The sequence below is a fragment of the Anolis sagrei genome, chromosome 5, assembly GCF_037176765.1.
Source record: "Anolis sagrei isolate rAnoSag1 chromosome 5, rAnoSag1.mat, whole genome shotgun sequence".
NCBI lineage: Eukaryota > Metazoa > Chordata > Lepidosauria > Squamata > Dactyloidae > Anolis > Anolis sagrei.
The window spans coordinates 106,262,938-106,283,136 of NC_090025.1; the positions used below are offsets into that span (position 1 = coordinate 106,262,938).

The 20,199-nt window shown below is 42.4% G+C and overlaps 1 protein-coding gene across 1 annotated transcript; it reads left to right on the plus strand.

Annotated features, from left to right (window-relative positions):
* The first annotated feature begins 1,271 nt into the window (after nt 1–1,271).
* Nucleotides 1,272–16,094, plus strand: LOC132776387 (C-type lectin domain family 4 member A-like). Its single transcript, XM_060777986.2, has 6 exons — nt 1,272–1,574; nt 4,200–4,316; nt 10,535–10,618; nt 14,304–14,461; nt 14,821–14,942; nt 15,495–16,094. Exons 1-6 carry the CDS (start codon nt 1,508–1,510, stop codon nt 15,658–15,660), a joined length of 714 nt encoding a protein of 237 aa, XP_060633969.2. The 5' UTR covers nt 1,272–1,507; the 3' UTR covers nt 15,661–16,094.
* Nucleotides 16,095–20,199: the final 4,105 nt, after the last annotated feature.

Here is a 20,199-nt window from a genome sequence, read left to right on the forward strand (position 1 = left end):
GGCATTGATCTTGAGTTTGGGAGTTGTAGTTCACCTACCTCCAGGGAGCACTGTGGACTCAAGCAATGATGTATCTGGACCAAACTTGACATGAATACTCAATATGCCCAAATGTGAACACTGGTGGAGCTTGGGGAAAATATACCTTGAAATTTGGGAGTTGTAGTTGCTGTAATTTATAGTTCACCTACAATTAAAGAGCCTTCTGAACCCCACCAATGATAGAATTATGCCAAACTTCCCACACAGAACTCCCATAACCAATGGAAAATACTGGAGGGATTTGGGATGAATTGACAGTGATTTAGGGATCCGGAGAGCACTGTGAACCCAAACAATTATGCCAAAGGGCTTTCAAAGACCATCAGAAATATGTGTTTTCTGATGGTCTTCAGTGACCCCTCTGAAACCCCCTCGCGACCCCCCCAGGGGTCCCGACCCCCAGGTTGAGAAACACTGGCTTAGATAGTAGACAGCCTGGGAGAGGTTAAAAAAGGGGATTCCTCTTAAAGTGAAAGAACAGTTAACAAAGACAGTTGCCTGTCCCTTGAGGACAAGAGTAAGGAAGCCACCAGTTGACTTAAAGCCTTGAAGCATTTGTTTGACTCATTGAAGATTTGAGAAGTATCTGTTTAATTTGTTCAATAATAAAGGACTTTGTTAAATCATTAAAGACTCTAAGACCATTTCTACAGGAAAACCTTTGAGGGCCTCTCTTCGAGGCACCCTGGCTTCTCGCTGGGCACAAAGTGCACGTCCTATTCAAAGTCAATTGTTACAGACCCAGCGCGTGACAGAACACATATTACAGATAATACTCAGATATTTATTGCCATAACATACTTTGATTATTCCATCCCTTTGTTGTCTACAAATTCATGTCTGAGAACCACGCAATCGAGTTACATTATGATTTTTGTGTTGGGCTGCATTCATAGGCATACTGGACTGTGTGTTAGCAACATATGCAATATATCTATTTTGCATACTTAACTTAAATGTAAGATCCATTTGATTTATTTCTATATCACAATAAAAATATATTATTCTCCAACATAGTGTTGAATATCTTGCATGCAGTCAATTAAACCCATTTCAGTTGCAGGTTTTAACAGTAAAATGTAGAACAAGTCATAGAATAGAAATATAGAATTATAGAGCTGGAAAGGACCACAAGGGCAGCTAAATAAAGGAGGTTGGAGCAAAAAGAAATTTTTAGGACATAGCTGTTGCATACATATGCATGACTGTGAGGGGAAAAGAACAACAACACTTCCCTTTCCACGATGAAGTTCCTCTTTTGTTTACACAGTTACGAACCTCTCCAAATTAAGAGACACCAAAAGATTCAAGCTTTCCTGGGACTCCAAATGTTTCTGCCATTCCTGACTGAATGAATATTGAAAGTAGGGAACTCGCTGAAGAGTTGGAAATTAATTTATTTCAGTTCTACAGACCCAAACTGCAGTTTAAGCGTACATTTTGGCAAGGCTCCTTCTGAATCCAGATGGCATCGGAAATCACGTATGCTGAAGTGAAGTTTAATAAAACACCTCCACCTGCGAATCCAAAAGGTGAGGATGGGGATTTAGTGGAGTGGATGGTTAAGTGTATAGTGATCCGAAGAATGGAAAGTTTCAGTCAGGCATTGGAAATAAGATTATTGGTTTATTTCTGTAAATTTGTTTTGCTTTAAACAGATCAGATATAAGGAAATCCTAACCTTCCTATTTTCTGGAAGGATGAATGAATGAAAAGGTGCCTAGCAGACAGAAATCCAATGGGTATAGATTCTCTTACTATGAAAATGTAACATTGGTGAAAGTTTACTGCTGTCTGACTTTTATGTAGTTGTTGGACTTGGGAGCCTAGACAAGAAAATATTTTTGTTGATACTACCAACTGTGATTTTGGATACATTTTTTAAGTTATAATAAAATTAAGTGAAGATGCCTTCATCCTGAACCTGGCTAGTTGGTATCTAGTGTTGCTTTCCTGGGAGCTATGGAAAAGTCACTTGCAAGATCCATATTGCTTCCATACACATTGTTTCCAGGGACTGATTTTCAGAAGGCATCTATCCAGTCTTGCTATGAAGAGAGGACTTTATCTTTGAAAAGAGGCAGAACCCTTTGATCCAGTTTAATTTTTTTTATATGTCAGAGACGTCTGAACACCAAAACAGTACTGAGAAAGAAAAAACAAATCTTTCTGCTATTTACATGTTACTCCTTTCACCTACGGATGTGAGAGCTGGACCATAGGGAAGGCTGAGAGAAGGAAGATAGATGCTTTTGAACTGTGGTGTTGGAGGAAAGTGCTGAGAGTGCCTTGGACTGCGAGAAGATCCAACCAGTCCGTACTTCAAGAAATAAAGCCTGACTGCTCATTGGAGGGAAGAACAGTAGAGGCCAAGATGAAGTACTTTGGCCACATCATGAGAAGAAAGGAAAATGGAATGAAAAAGGAAGAGGGGCTGACGAAGGGCAAAATGGATGGATGGCATCCTTGAAGTGACTGGATAGACCTTGAAGGAGCTGGGGGTGGTGACGACTGACAGGGAGCTCTGGTGTGGATTGGTCCATGAAGTCACGAAGAGTCGGAAATGACTGAACGAATGAACAGCAACAACGACCTTTCTTTGAAGTTAAAGTGAAATTTTAAAGCCTAAGAAATAAACTACAGGCTTCCAGAAATCGGTGTCTTAACTTACCAATTTTTGATAAGTTACCACTACTTTGTGCAATTATAAATGTCTGTCTCTGAAATGTATACTACATTTCTATGGACAGATCTCAGATGATACTAGATGTGGGCTTACTCCGGACAGAAAATCTTGTGTTTTGTGACATTTGTTCAGTCAAGCAAAAGTAATGATTTAAAATATAAAATTTCACATACACTATTTGATTTAATACCTAGTTCCAACAGACCTCACTACCTCTGAGGATGCTTGCCATAGATGCAGGCGAAACGTCAGGAGAGAATGCCTCTAGACCATGGCCATATAGCACGAAAAAACCTACAACAACCCAGTGATTCTGGCCATGAAAGCCTTCGACAATACAATACCAGAATACCCTGGCATTTACTGCTAAAGAAAAGAGATGTTGTTATTCTCTGTCAAGGCACAAGCGAACTAGTTATGGGAAGAGAGGTCAGAAAGGATATGCACAGCTGTCTATAGACACTTAGTAATCCTCACAACAAAGCTGGTAGCGATGGTTTTTCTGTCTCTTCCAAAAATGATTCATAATCATGAGGAGTTCCTGTATTATGGGTTTCACTGAGCAGGAATGTCCAAACTTGGACTTTCCTCCATCTGACTCATAATGATTTGTAGTAATAGATTTGCATTGGCTGTTAGTCATGTGTTCTGCTCTGGGGTAAGGTAACTCTTTCACTAACATATGCCTGAGTTCCTCCAAATGTTCATTTTCCATCAGCCCTAGCCATCTTGACCAATGGTCAAGTATATCTGGAGGAGTAGATGAAGATCCACCAAGCCTAGCACTAAATTGATATCACTGACTTATCCACCAGCCAGCCAACAAACATTATGCACCTTGAGAATTCACAGCTTCAATTTTTAGGGCACACAACCTGATTATAAAAAGATGTACTTGCATGACAGTATTTGAAAAGAAACAATAACTTTGCCATCCTTAAAATCATTTGGATTATGAATGCAATAGACCAGCGGTTCTCAACCTGGGGGTCGCAACCCCCGGGGGGGTGGGTGGGTCGCTGGGCCATTTTCTGCCAGCTTCTGCCAACTTAGCAGTTCAAAAACATGCAAATGTGAGTAGATCAATAGGTACTGCTCTGGTGGGAAGGTAACCATGCTCCCTGCAGTTATGCTGGCCACATGACCTTGGAGGTGTCTACGGACAACGCTGGCTCTTTGGCTTAGAAATGGAGATGAGCACCACACCCAAGTCAGACATGACTGGACATAATGTCAGGGGAAAACCTTTACCTACAACTCCCAAATGACAAAACCAACCCCCCCCCCAACCCCACCAGTATTCAAATTTGGGTATATCTAGTAATTGTGCCAAATTTGGTTGGGGGGTCACCACAACATGAGGAACTACATTAAGGGGTCACGGCATTAGGAAGGTTGAGAACCACTGCAATAGACTGTCGTTAGCAAGATGTGAACCTTAATCACAATGTTGGCGTCTCTAAATTTTCAGCATCTTCAAAAAAGGAAACACCTCTGAGTCTATTCCAGAGAATTCCCTTCTGGTTTCCATGGGTGATGTCAGGAATATTGATGTTGCTGTCCATTGCACTTCTTATTTGCATCTTTGGTGAGTACAAAAGAGTGGGAGTTGGCTGACAAGCAAAGAATAAATCCAGGAGAAAAGGCATATGTGAATTTTTAAAATAGTAGAAGGACTCAGACTTACAGACTTACTGCTAGACTAACATGGATAAACGAATTCTCTCTCTCCAATGACCGAAAGGTGGGCTTCTTGGTTACCAACATGGCTCTTCTTGCCTATTATAAGGCTTGAATATGTGTTAACAAACCCCTCCCCAGTGTCAAGCACACTTGGAACTATGTGTGCACAAAAAACTGCAAAGAGACATGCATACTTAGAAATAGGTGTGTGCACAATAATCATTTTGGTGAACTGGATTTGGGGGATTCAGAGAATTTGGCTGCCAAATCCATGAAAATGTGTTTGGCTTGGGGGGAGGGGGAGGAGAGGAGAGCGACTGCAGCCTTAGCCAATACAGATTACAGCAGCCAGATTTTTTGGCTAATGAGAGTTAATGGGGCTGACCGGCAGTCTACCTGAGGTGGAGGTGGTGTTGCACTCCAGGACAGGAAAAGCCCTCTGACTGTAAACACCACACCATTGATTGGAAAACAATCCTTTTATTGAAGATAATTAAAAATCAGCAAGTAAAAAGCACTTTAAAGAAATAGGTAAATCCAATTAGGTAAGCAGATAAGCAGGAGCAAAAATTGTCCAGGGTAAAGTTCAGCAAAGTCCATAAAAACTAAAGTCCACACTTCTCTAATATAATTCAGGAAACCAGGAAACATTAATCCAAGGCATGAGTAAGCATTCATACATTCCAAGAATCCAAACCATGAACAAGAAATACTTAGACAAGAAACTTCCAAGCAAAGTTTCCATGTAACAAAGGACAAGAACTACACTTGATTCCAATGATGCTTCATCTGACTATATTTCCCATACTTTGAACTTTTTATCCCCTCGTTAAGCTATTCCACGCACTCAGGAATTGGTTTCGTTTTACTTGAGATCTCCTTATCTTTTTCTGTCGGAGCCTGGCAGAATGCTGAAGGCACTGTTTGGCCTGTCTGTTTTGACTAATTCCTCTCATCTATCTATTTGCTCATTAAGTCTCGCCGTTGGGCCAGGTGCCCAATTATTATCAAGCCCCAAATCCTGGGAACCCTCTGGTAGCAATTCAGGGAGTACACTATCATCCTCACACTCTTCAGGGACATTCTCATGGGAAACTACACTTTGCACAGGGCTCTCCTGGTCCTTCTCTGCATCAGTATCATTGACCAAACTATTGCCATCTTGAAATTCACTTGCATCACTTCCCACATCCAAACACCCTGATCCTGAAACACAATCACAGGCTGAACTCCACCAGGTGGCATGTTGGCATGGCAGCCTGCAAATCAGACAAGCGGTGGCTCCTTCTCTTCTTCTTCCTCAGCAGCCTCCTCCATCCCTTCCTGAAGCCCCCCCCCCCCCCCAGTGCCTGCTTGAGGCAAATGGGAACTCGCTTTCCTAGCAGCACTTTGTGTGGTGTGGGCATTGAAGGAGCCTCTGTGCTCCTTCCCGGAGCATGAGAGGAGTTGAGGTTTCTCTGTTGTTCTCACTTCCTTTCTCAGTCAATCAGAGACCTGATTGACTGTGTCCATTCTCCTCCTATTTTGTGATGTGCACTTGGGACTTCAATTCCCAGAATCTCCTCTTGTGTGTTTTTTAATGTTATGGTAAAAACTAAACATTTCACAAAAATCAGTGGATTGGTGAAACATTCTGAAACTTGGAAGGCTTGCAGTCATAAATATGGCCTACAAGTGAGGCCTAAAGATGACAGCGAAATGAGCCTCTAAATTTTCCCCATTGGCATCAATGGACAGAACCAAAACAGAACCTATTGATGTACTCTAGCCTTGAGACACCTTTTTACCCAGTACCACACCAGAGTCCAGTAGTACTATCCACAAACGTTTATTAAGAAAAGCGTGTACAAAGGGAGAAAAGAGTATTTTCCAAAAGGCAGCAGAGAAGGACTGGCGCCAGAGCTGACTGGCACAACCTGGGGATCACAACCAGATCACAACCTTGAGCTGTGCTACTCTGCTGCCGAGTATGCATGCCCAGTGTGGAACACATCTCACCACACTAAAACAGTGGATGTGGCTCTTAATGAGACATGCCACATTATCACGGGGTGCCTGCGCCCTACACCACTGGAGAAATTACACTGCTTAGCCGTTATTGCACCACCTGACATCCACTGGGAAATAGCAGCCAATAGTGAAAAGACCAAGGCAGAGACATCTCCAGCTCATCCCCTGTTTGGGTATCAGCCAGCACGTCAACGACTTAAATCAAGAAATAGTTTTCTAAGATCTACAGAGATACTCGCTGGAACACCTCAGCAAGCGAGAGTCCAAAAGTGGCAGGCTCAAACCCAGAACCTTTTTGTCTGTTTGTTTGCTTTGTTCTGTTAGAAATGTAATATAATTTGACTGGTTGCCCTGACATGATAAATAAAAGCAGAGAAGGAAATACAAAATAACAGCAATCCAAAAATGGCAAAGTACATGAAGTCAGGAGAGCCAAAATCTCAGGCATAAATCCATGAACATAAAAGCCAGAACTTTTTCCAAGGCAAACCCTTCCAAAAACATAGACAAACACAGGAATCATGAACTTGAGAGCCGAGACAGGAAAGCTATCCTTAGGGCAATGATGTCTCCTCTGAGAGACACTAAGTAAACGTCACTTAATTTAATCCCAAACCTGACCAAGAAGCCATGAGATCATGCCCAATGCACCTCACTTCAACTTCTCATGGATTCTCTCAGAATGTTTAATTATGTTTTTAATTTTTTAACTTATGTTTTTTAGCTGTTATTGTATGTTTAAGGCACCATGGAGGTGTGACTGTAAGCCGCCTTGAGTCCCCCTCGGGGTAGAGAACGGCGGGATATAAATAAGGTAAATAAATAAATGCATGGAAGTGGAAGAAGACAACAGAATAGGAAGGACAAGAGACCTCTTCCAGAAAATTAGAAACATTGGAGGTAAATTTCAGGCAAAAATTGGTATGATAAGAAACAAAGATGGCAGGGACCTAACAGAAGCTGAAGAGATCAAGAGAAGGTGGCGAGACTATACAGAAGATCTGTATAGGAAGGATAACAATATTGAGGATAGTTATGATGGTGTGGTGAATGAATTAGAACCAGACATCCTGAGGAGTGAGGTTGAATGGGCCTTAAGAAGCATTGCTAACAACAAGGCAGCAGGAGACGACGGGATCCCAGCTGAACTGTTTAAAATCTTAAAAGATGATGCTGTCAAGGTGATGCATGCCATTTGCCAGCAAATATGGAAAACACAAGAATGGCCATCAGACTGGAAAAAATCAACTTATATCCCCATACCAAAAAAGGGAAATGCAAAAGACTGCTCCAACTTCCGTACAGTGGCCCTTATTTCTCATGCCAGTAAGGTAATGCTCAAGATCCTGCAAGGAAGACTCCAGCAATACATGGAGCGAGAATTGCCAGATGTTCAAGCTGGGTTTAGAAAAGGCAGAGGAACGAGAGACCAGATTGCCAATATCCGCTGGATAATGGAGAAAGGCGGGGAGTTTCAGAAAAACATCTACTTCTGCTTCATTGACTATTCTAAAGCCTTTGACTGTGTGGATCATAATAAATTGTGGCAAGTTCTTGGTGGTATGGGGATACCAAGTCACCTTGTCTCTCTCCTGAGGAATCTGTACAAAGACCAAGTAGCAACAGTCAGAACTGACCACGGAACAACAGACTGGTTCAAGACTGGGAAAGGCATACGGCAAGGCTGCATCCTCTCACCCAACCTTTTAAACTTGTATGCAGAACACATCATGCGATGTGCGGGGCTGGATGAATGCAAAGCTGGGGTGAAAATTGCTGGAAGAAACATTAACAACCTCAGATATGCAGATGACACCACTCTGATGGCCGAAAGCGAGGAGGAGTTGAGGAGCCTTCTAATCAAGGTGAAAGAAGAAAGCGCAAAAGCCGGGTTGCAGCTAAACGTCAAAAAAACCAAGATTATGGCAACAAGAATGATTGACAACTGGAAAATAGAGGGAGAAACCGTGGAGGCTGTGACAGACTTTGTATTTCTAGGTGCAAAGATTACTGCAGATGCAGACTGTGGCCAGGAAATCAGAAGACGCTTACTTCTTGGGAGGAGAGCAATGTCCAGTCTCGATAAAATAGTGAAGAGTAGAGACATCAGACTGGCAACAAAGATCCGCCTAGTCAAAGCCATGGTATTCCCTGTAGTCACCTACGGATGTGAGAGCTGGACCTTAGGGAAGACTGAGCGAAGGAAGAACGATGCTTTTGAGCTGTGGTGTTGGAGGAAAGTGCTGAGAGTGCCTTGGACTGTGAGAAGATCCAACCAGTCCATCCTCCAGGAAATAAAGCTCACTGGAGGGAAAGATACTAGAGACAAAGTTGAAGTACTTTGGCCACATCATGAGGAGACAGGAAAGCCTAGAGAAGACAATTATGCTGGGGAAAGTGGAAGGCAAAAGGAAGAGGGGCCGACCAAGGGCAAGATGGATGGATGGCATCCTTGAAGTGACTGGACTGACCTTGAGGGAGCTGGGGGTGGTAACGGCTGACAGGGAGCTCTGGCGTGGGCTGGTCCATGAGGTCACGAAGAGTCGGAGACGACTGAACGAATGAACAACAACAACAAATAAATAAATAAATAGTCTATCTTTCACTCCCTCTGTCCTCAAGTCTAATCTAGCTTCATGAAAAAGCTCCCCATCGTCTGAAGAGAAAATGTTGCTCCTGTAGTGAAGGCAATGTCTTGTATAAAGTATGTACTCAAATGCACAGGGATTGTTGCTGCCATGAAATAAAACATGTGCATTTTCTTTGTAATATATCATCTATTTCACTCACAAATAATAATTAAAAAATCTTTCTTTCACGGTTGTGACTTTATCTGGTCTTGATAATCTCAAATTCTGTCCATGAAAAAGTCTCTTTTTTGGTCAGTGGTTTGCTCTTCTCCACACTCGCATGTCGAGGATTCCACTTTGTAGCCCCATTTCTGAAGGTTGGCTCTGCATCTTGTGGTGCCAGAGTGCAGTCTGTTCAGCGCCTTCCAAGTCGCCCAGTCCTCTGTGCGCCCAGGGGGGAGTTTCTCATTTGGTATCAGCCATTGGTTGAGGTTCTGGGTTGGAGCCTGCCACTTTTGGACTCTCGCTTGCTGAGGTGTTCCAGCGAGTGTCTCTGTAGATCATAGAAAACTGTGTTCTCTATGCTGAACACAGATCTATAATGTACCTCAGTGCTTGTAGGCGCTGAGGTGTGCGTGCATGCTTGTATGTGCACAGTGTCATCCCCTGTTTAGCCCTACCGGTGTTGCGGGAAACACCTTACTTCATGTTAGTTGAATGTTTGCAAGGTGTTTAAGTTGAGTATCCTAGAAGTGAAATTAATCTATCACCCACTGGTGAATATGTCTTCTGCTCAGCCCTTCTGGAATAACTATTCTAAAATGCTCGACCTGTATAGTCTTCACCTGTAGACTCTTCATGATGTATCATCAAGGAATCCTAGTCTGATAAAGAGATAGCTCTTTGGATGATAGGACTGTACCTTTGGTTGTCATGTGCTTTCTTTGCAGGCCTTTCATCACCACCTATTGTGGTGATCTTTAAAAAAAGATTGCATCCCTGGTGTGGTAGCTTTAGGAAAACATCTTATGTGTATTGTGATTGATGTTTGTGCCTGTTTGACAGCAGATGATTGTGCTGTTTATCACACAATGTCATGACATACCAGTGGTATTCGGGCTTGCCATATCTTTTAATTAATGAGGGAACCCATCAATCGGCTCCTAAAAGTGTAACGTTCCAGCACGGACACTGGCACACTTGATAACTAGTACTGCCATGGTGATATTGAGTGAATCCACATGGTGATGTGGGCATGTTGTGGATATAACTTTTCTCTGTTCCATTTCTGTTCCGAAACTGCAGCCATTGAGCAGTGAGCAGGGAGAATCTCTGAGTGCATTGCCATTAGTTGTCCCTTGCACTCTGGTTGCCTGCAATTTAAGTGCACAATACCCTCTTTAGAGGCTTTTAAGCAGACGCAGGAAAATTGGATGGTGATATAATTTAACATTAGAAGGAAAGGAGGTTGACACAATGGAAGAAAGGGGGTTGAAGCTTTGTGACATTGTGATACATTATGTAGCTGTCTTTTTTTTTCTAGTGCCCCTCCGGGGATGGCAGACAAAGACCTTCCTCAAGAGCCTACCTCAAAATTCTACAAATTTGCACTGTCTTCTGGAAACAGGTTAGTCATAGCTAAAGAGACAATCTGGTGGACAGGACAAATTATATTGCGTTTATAATGCTGTTTTAAACGTTTTAATTGTATATTGTGGATTGTTATGGCATCAAACTGCTGCCAATTTGTAAGCTGCCTTGAGTTGCCTTCGGGCCTTCGTAAATAATAAATAAATAAATAAATAAATAAAGGGCCACATTTGTACCTGGCTGATTGTTATCATTTTGAAAGAAGTGAAAAACCATTCTTACACTGTGGGTCACATTATGGATTTGGTCCCTTTTGCAGTGTTTTAATATGGTTAAAAGCTGATTTCTACTTTAATATAGTATTTATTTTGTGTATAATATACTCTCATATGTCCTTGAGTCCCAATTTTGTGGAAAGTCAGGGTGTAAATTAGTGGTTCCCAACCTTTTTTGGACATGCCTGTTGCACTCTAGTCTGGATTCGCCTTTGCACTCACCACCACAAAGTAGTCCAATAATACTAACTAAACAGTGTATTCAGAAAAGTCAATATAAAAAGGCAAAAGGCAAAAGATAATATATAAAGCAATATATAAAGAATTGCTGCCAATTTGTAAGCCGCCTTGAGTCGCCTTCGGGCCTTCGTAAATAATAAATAAATAAATAAATAAATAAAGGGCCACATTTGTACCTGGCTGATTGTTATCATTTTGAAAGAAGTGAAAAACCATTCTTACACTGTGGGTCACATTATGGATTTGGTCCCTTTTGCAGTGTTTTAATATGGTTAAAAGCTGATTTCTACTTTAATATAGTATTTATTTTGTGTATAATATACTCTCGTATGTCCTTGAGTCCCAATTTTGTGGAAAGTCAGGGTGTAAATTAGTGGTCCCCAACCTTTTTTGGACATGCTTGTTGCACTGGATTCACCTTTGCACTCACCACCACACAGGAGTCCAATTATACAAACTAAACTGAGTATTCAGAAAAGCAAATATAAAAAGGCAAAAGGCAAAAGATAATATATAAAGCAATGTCCAAACAGCAATGGGAAGAAGGCATTCAAAAGGCCATAGTCCATACAGCAAAGTTCTGTTCAAAAATGTCAAGGTATGGCGGCGGGGGGGGGGGGGGGGGGCAGGAATCAAAACATAGGCATAAATCCATAACCAGGAATACAGCAACTTCTTTCAAAACATGAATCCATGAATATGAATATCACATTTTCCCAAAGATCTTAGATATAGACATGAACATGGAACAAGACCCAAGATCCACACAGTAACACAGTGTTGCCTGATCTGATTCTTAAGAAAACAATCCTTTAATTTAAGGACTACAAAGCCATAAAATCATGGTTTTGACATCTGCTCTGTTGCTTCAAGGATTTTTCACCCTGTTGTTTCTCACAAATTCACTGTGACCTCTGTAATTTGGCTCCCTCCTCCCGGAGATCGTGTCCCAAACTCCTACTACCTGCAGGTGTGTTCTCAGAGGAAAAGTCTCTCCCCCCCCCCCAACTCCTTATCTTTCATTGCTAAGAAATGACTAGGGGAAAGATTCCTCTTATCGTCTGATGCCACAACATCTCCCTGTCTGCTCTGAAGCATTTTCACTCTCACTAGACACAGGCCCATTCTCCCAGGAAGAATCCTGATCTAAAATCGCCTCATTTTTCTCACTGGAAAACCCATCAGTCCTTATAACCTCTGATAAAACAACCCCCTCGTCTTCAGCCTCTGGCTGAAATACAGCAATGCACTACCTAATCACTTATAAAAAGCTTATCTCTCTCTCTCTTTCTCTCCCCCCCCCCCCCACAAGACATATAATTCTTATTATTCGAAAATGAACTCCTGTTCATGTGGAGGAAGCCTAACAAACTATTAATGTGGTCTAAACAAGCTTTCAAAGAACAAGGCATCCATGGAAGAAGAAGAAAAATAAAAGAATGAAAAGAATGTTGAAATACTGAGGAAGAAATCACTAAGAAATTGTTTAAAATATAATAATAATATGAAGTGATATGAAAATATAGCAAATAAAACTTCAAAATATATAATAGAGAACCTGACATAGGTAGTAGTAATATTTGAAACAGAATTGATTTGAGTCATTAACATTGAATTCAGGGTAAATCAAGTGCCCAACTTCATTGCATGTACTTGGTGAGAATATGCAAGAATATCCTGTCATCTGAGGCTGATAATCTTTTTAAAAATCATATAAAATATTGGCTTATCTATGAAAGTAATAATTGTACTTTGGATTTTTTTCACAGATTTCTTGCTACATTCATATACAGAACAAAACAACATTTTTATATCAATGTGCATAGTTTGTGATGTTAAAAGAACACGGAGGAAAGTGGGGATGTTTGGAATGAAAGTTGTCTCCCTTTTCTGTGCTCCTACACTCTCTAGTTAACTCTATGTTCTCACCACTCCTATCCATGAGTGGGTTTTTCCCCTCTCTATTGTCACCAGCCATGTACATTCTGATTGTAATTTTTAAAATCTCTTTGTCACACTATATATTTACATACTGTATGTGATGCCCCTAGAACCACAAGAAATGCAAAATATTCACTGATAATAACTCATTCTCGAATTGCCCCCCTCAAACATCAAATTGCCTCCCTATGGGATGTGTGCCCTAGTTGGGAACCAAGGGTATAAATAAAACTGATAGTGGTTATTATTACCATTATTATTATTATTTTACTGACACAAAAACACAGTATGTCATAGCAAATGAGAGATATATGCTGGATTTCATATCAGAAACTCACAAATTGAATACTTCCCTGTGTCTAGGACTGTGTAATGTACTTTCGAATGATGTGTGCAGATCCAAGTAATAATTGCCTTTTGCAGTTGATGGATCATGATTTTGTCAATGTTTTTGTTTCCAAATGCCGGCTGAGATCTTTTGGCATGGCACCCAGTGTGCCGATGACCACTGGGACCACCTGTACTGGTTTATGCCCAAGCCTTTGCAATTCGATTTTGAGGTCCTGATAATGGCTGAGTTCTTCCTGTTGTTTTTCCTCAATTCGACTGTCACCTGGTATGGCGACATCAATAATCCAAACTTTTTTTCTTTTCCACAATCCTGATGTCGGGTGTATTGTGTTCCAAAACTTCGTCAGTCTAGATTTGAAAGTCCCACAGTATTTTTGTGTGTTCATTTCCCACTACCTATGCAGGTTTATGATCCCACCAATTCTTTACTGCTGGTAGGTGGTACTTGTGATATAAGTTCCAGTGAATCATTTGGGCCACAGAGTTGCGCCTCATTATTATTATTATTATTATTATTAATAATAATAATAATAATAATACCTCACTTTTTCTCTTCACAAGGAGAATCATTGTGGTAATGGTGGTGATGGTGATGATTAAGGCTGAGCATTGACTGGGAAAGATCCATGAGTAATACAAAAATTGGCTCCTTGTCTAAAAGAAAGAAAAATAATTGTATAATTTTCATATTTGGTGTAGGACAAAACAACCTTCTGATTTTTTTTTTTGTGCATTCCTTATGGGTAAACCTATGGCCAACTGTCAAGATAATGACTTGCAATTCACAATTTATTACTACATGTGTGCATGTGATTAAGAAAATAGTAGGTTATAGACCTGGAGAGAAAAATCATTAGATCCCACTTGCAAACAAAACCTTCTGGTTTTTCTCTTTGTTTCTTTTCTCCCTTACAGAACAAAAGCTGTCATGTTGTAAGGAAGGCTGGAAGCTATTTCAGTCCAGCTGCTACTATTTCTCTACGGCTACGCAGAAATCTACCTGGAATAACAATGAGCTGAAGTGTATGGAGATGAAATCTAACTTGGTTGTGATAAATGTAGAAGCTGAGCAGGTGATTCACAATAGATCAAATTGTCCTGGAAGTTGAGGGACTCTCCCGCACCCCCAGCTCTGCTTGCTTAAAAAGAATGGATTTTCTTCTTGTCTTCAGTATCAGATTTATTGACTTGCCATGAAGAGCACCTATTATGGCCACCTATATGCTAGAGTAGCCTATTTTATTTTGGGAGCATTATGCCAAATGTGGAGATAGTTTTGTGGTCTATTGTGGTTTCCCCTTTGACACTGGAGAGTGTGTCTAGCACTGGTACTAGATGCCCACAAACATGCTAATTCTATGGGATGAACTTTCCATTTTAAGAATGTTCTAAGATTTTACTTATCTGAACATTGATTCAAATTTCCATGTAGGACTTCCTGATAAATCAGACAAAAAATCTGCGTGAAACTAATTTTTGTATCGGCCTCACTGAGCAAGAGAAGAAAGGTGAATGGCGATGGGTAGATCGGACTACCATTAACTCCACCAGAACGTAAGTGATAGTAGTAATGGTCATAGTAATATTTATTATTTATATGGAACTTTTTGAGTTATAAATCTAGTTACTGGTTTTAATGAAAGTGGACATATTTGATCAGTGGAACTCACACAAGTGTTGGCTAGATAGGTTCATGTTGATACAATGTGTTTATGGCAGGTACTCTAGTTGCAATTGTGAATCACCCTGCGGCTTATAGTAGGAGAGGGTGGGAGAGCCTTCATCTTTCCTCTTACCAGGGCATCCAATCTCTTTGGCTAATGTGGTTGTTTAGTTTCTAAAGTGGGTTTAGAGGAGGGCCAAATAGAGAGACAGACCCTGGCATAACTATCTATCTATCTATCTATCCATCCATCCATCCCTCCATCCATCTTCCATATTTCTCAGAACAGGCACAAAACTGCAATTCTTTCTGTGTCTTTCATCATCATCATCATCATCATCATCATCATCATCATCATCATCATCTCTCTCTCTCGCCATTGTCTCTTTCACGTATCAGATTTTAGTCCTGCATCCTTTTTTTCATAAACATCTTTGTTACAGATTCTGGAGAGAGCGCGAACCCAGCGAGGGCGACGAGCACTGTGTTGTTATGCATATAGAAGGAAGACCAGAAAACAAGAATAACTGGAATAATGTCAGATGCAGCCATGACTCCCACCAATACATTTGTGAATCCAAGACATTTGTTTTCGATTGTGGATTTTAATTTCCATCAAAACTGTGACAGCAGAAAGATGGGGCAAAGAGGCCAAACACATATTTCAATATTGTTCATTTGGAGCTATGACTGGGACAGGGTGGGGGATGCATCCAGTCTTCGTTGTACCTAGGACAGCCATGCACCTTCATTTCACACATGTATTCTCTTTCTTTTGCTGGAAATAATGTTGTGTAGAATTTTTCAAAAAAATTATTGCCAAGTTCAGTGGCAAAAAACCCTATATTTGTGTTAGCCTATTATTAACCATACAACTGGCTTTTGAATGATCTCTTTAGAGTAGCAGAGAGAGCATGGTGCAGTGTGGTTTTACTAGGATTGGGATGCCCTTCATCTAGCTTACTTGTCACCACGCAGGAGCCATTTGACCTCATCATACACTTACCTCCCATATCTCAACCTAAAACTATTTGTCCATTATCCATCTTATTATTATTATTATTATTATTATTATTATTATTATTAACTTTATTTGTACCCCGCTAGCATCTCCCGGAGGACTCGATGCGGTTTACACAGGCCGAAGCCTCAAAACACAATACAATAGAAAACATAACACAACAATAACAAAGCAAATCAAAAACAGTAAGCAAAATAACGACAATGGCAGTACATCAAGACATTGTTAAAAACTGGTTCGGCCGGCGCAATGGGGTACAGGGTTAAAAGTGCTGAGTGGCAGGAGGCACGTAGGATTAAAAGTGCGGTGTGCTGCGACGATTAGTTATGCTAAGGTGCTACTAGGACTTGGGGTGGGGATTCCTAGTCAGAGAAGGCACAACGGAACAGCCAAGTTTTTAATTTCCTTCTGAAAACAGCTAGAGTAGGGGCCTGTCGGAGATCTTTTGGAAGGGCGTTCCAAAGTCGGGGGGCCGCCACAGAGAAGGCCCTGTCCCGTGTCCCCACCAAGCGCGCTTGCGATGTGGGTGGGATCACGAGCAGGGCCTCCCCAGATGACCGGAGCGAGCGTGTGGGTTCGTAGATGGAGATGCGGTCACGCAGGTAGGGTGGTCCCAAACCGTTTAGGGCTTTGTAGGTAAGCACCTGCACCTTGAATTGGGCTCGGAAAATAAATGGCAGCCAGTGGAGCTCCTTAAACAGAGGGGTAGACCTCTCTTGATAATGAGCCCCGGTTAACATCCTGGCTGCTGCCCGCTGGACCAACTGAAGTTTCTGAGCCGTCTTCAAGGGCAGCCCCACGTAGAGCGCATTGCAGTAGTCCATTCTAGAGGTGACCAAGGCATGGACCACCCCGGCCAGATCAGCCTTCACGAGGTATGGTCGCAGTTGGCGCACAAGTCTCAGTTGCGCAAAGGCCCTCCCGGATACCGCTGACACCTGAGCCTCAAGTGTAAGCGAAGAATCCAAGAGGACGCCCAAACTGCGGACCTGTGGCTTCAGGGGGAGTGTAACCCCGTCCAGCACAGGTGACCACCCTATACCCCGATCCGGTTTATGATCGACCAGGAGGACCTCTGTCTTGTCGGGATTGATCTTCAGCTTGTTCTTCCTCATCCAGATCGACACAGAGGCCAGGCACTCGTCTAGCGCACGAGAAGAAGCCTCCTTGGAATTAGGTGGAAAGGAGTAGTAGAGTTGTGTGTCATCTGCATAGAGATGGCACCCAACTCCAAAACTCCGGATGACCTCTCCCAGCGGTTTCATGTAGATGTTAAAAAGCATGGGAGACAAAATAGAGCCTTGCGGGACCCCACAGGACAAAGGCCAGGGGTCAGAGCAGGCGTCTCCCAGCTTCACCATCTGAGTTCGTCCCTCCAGGAAGGACTGGAGCCACGACAGAACCGTGCCCCCAAGGCCCATTCCGGAGAGACGACCCAGAAGGATACCATGATCGATGGTATCGAAAGCCGCTGAGATGTCCAAGAGAACCAGCAGAGTCACACTCCCCCTGTCCAGCTCTCTGCGGAGGTCATCCACCAAGGCGACCAAGGCTGTCTCGGTACCATGACCAGGCCTGAAACCAGACTGTGACTGATCTAGGTAGTTGGTATCGTCTAGGAAACCCTGGAGCTGAGAGGCGACCACCCTCTCCAGCACCTTACCCAAAAAAGGGAGGTTGGAGATCGGCCTGTAGTTATTCAGCACCGTGGAGTCAAGGGAAGCTTTTTTGATAAGTGGGCGAACCACGGCCTGCTTCAATTTAGATGGAAAAATTCCTTGCTCCAACGATGCATTGATAATCAATACAAACCAGTCAAGCAACCCCCCTCTGGCTGATTTAATGAGCCAAGATGGGCATGGGTCTAGAGATGAGGTGGTCGCTCTCACAGCCCCAAGAATCTCCTCCACGGTTTCAGGAAGAACAAGCCTAAAAGAATCCCACCAAATTGGACAGGCAGGTGCCTCCGTCACCTCTTCTGGCACTGCGATGGAATTGGAGTCGAGCTCGAGACGTATCTGGGTGACTTTATCTGCAAAATGGTGTGCGAAATCGCGACACCGAGCTGTGGGGTCGTCAGGGATCTCCTCCACCACAGGTGGGTGGAGGAGTTCTCCCACGACCCGAAACAGCTCCGATGATCTATTTGCTGCAGATGCTATACGAGCGGTCGTGAATGATTTCCTGGCCACCCGTATAGCCACGGAGTATGCCTTAAGAGAGGCTCTAGCCGTGTTCGATCAGACACATCTCGAGATTTCCTCCATTTGCGCTCTAGCCCCCTTCTCGTATGCTTCATCACAGCCAGCTCCTCGGTGAACCAAGGAGATGGCCTGTCACGACGCAACGAGATGGGGCGTTCAGGTGCGATCATATCTAACGCCCTGGCCATCTCCCCATTATAGAGAGTTACCAAGGCGTCGATAGAATCGCCAGGCTCCAAGGCAGGAAGAACCCTAAGATTCCTCAGGAATCCGTCCGGATCCATCAGTCTCCTAGGGCGGACCATCTTAATTTGTCCTCCACCCCTGCGGAGGTTTAGGGTCGCAGTAAGTCTAAATGTGATCAGATGATGGTCAGACCATGACACTGGAAGGATGTCATGGTCTGACCATCTTGATCCTAATAGATTTCTGGCACTCATCTAGAACTGACCTTCTAAAAAAAAAACCTTCCGTGATTCCGTGGCTGTTAAAATTGTGTCAAACGGTATTAATTCTATAATGTACGAGGGGTATTTTTAAAGTAAGGTCCATTTTGTTGTAGACACTAGTAGTTAGCGTGCATACCGCAACGAGCATATTCGTCGTGTACCAGCATGCCTCGGGAACAACTGTGCTCAGTTTCCGCTCTGTAGCTAACCTGTATGGTTCTGTTCTGTGCTTTAAAAATATTTAAGACTATCAACTCACCCGCCGCATGTGAGGTTCGCTCAGTGATACGGTTTTTGCCAGCAAGGAATCTGCCTGCTGCAGAAATTCATCGACAGATTTGTGAAGTGTACGGTGATATTGTTATGAGTGAAAGCAAAGTGTGTAAGTGGGTACGACAATTCAAAGATGGCTGTGACAACGTCCATGATGAGGACCACTCCCTTCTTTGATGATGACGACGTGAAAACAGCAGTGAACTCTTGGTTATCGGAGCAGGCGGCAAGTTTTTATGAAGAGGGTATTTTAAAATTGGTTCAGAGGTATGATAAGTGTTTGAACAAACTTGGCAACTATGTCGAAAAATAGAGTGAAGTATGTACTTTCTGAAAATAAATTTACTTTTTTGAAATAAACTTTCATTGTGTACTTATGTTCCAACGGACCTTACTTTAAAAATACCCCTCGTAGATGCACTCATATAATCTGCTCTGTATCATTATAGATTTGATCATTATAGATTTGATGGAGACTATTTACATCCCGGAGCCCCCGGTGGCGCAGTGGGTTAAAGCACTGAGCTGCTGAGCTTGTTGATCGAAAGGTCACAGGTTCGATTCCGGGGAGCGGCATGAGCTACCGCTGTCAGCCCTAGCTTCTGCCAACCTAGCAGTTCGAAAACATGCAAATGTGAGTAGATCAATAGGTGCTGCTCCGGCGGGAAGGTAACGGCACTCCATGCAGTCATGCCGGCCACATGACCTTGGAGGTGTCTACGGACAACGCTGGCTCTTTGGCTTAGAAATGGAGATGAGCACCACACCCCAGAGTCAGACATGACTGGACTTAATGTCAGGGGACAACCTTTACCTTTACTATTTACATCCCATGGATTGCAATGCATTGAAATCTCATTTTGAAATCAACAAAACTGAAAGGAGATATTTAAATTGACTGGAATGGAAAGTACATAAATTCAGGCAAACGGAGCATATTTTCTGTTAATTTGTGAACAGTAACAGAGAAAATCAAGTGTGTCATTGAATAATCATGAACAATTTTATTAAGGATCATGGTTACATTATAGACATAAAAAATGAAAAGAAGAAATCAAATAAATGCCCATCCCTCAATATTAGCAAGAAAAATGGCCTTTTACACAATCAAGAAAGATGTTCCTATCCCTAAGACACATCAGAATACAACATTGCTGATTACAGAGCTGAGTACTTGATAGTAACAGTAATAGTAACTACG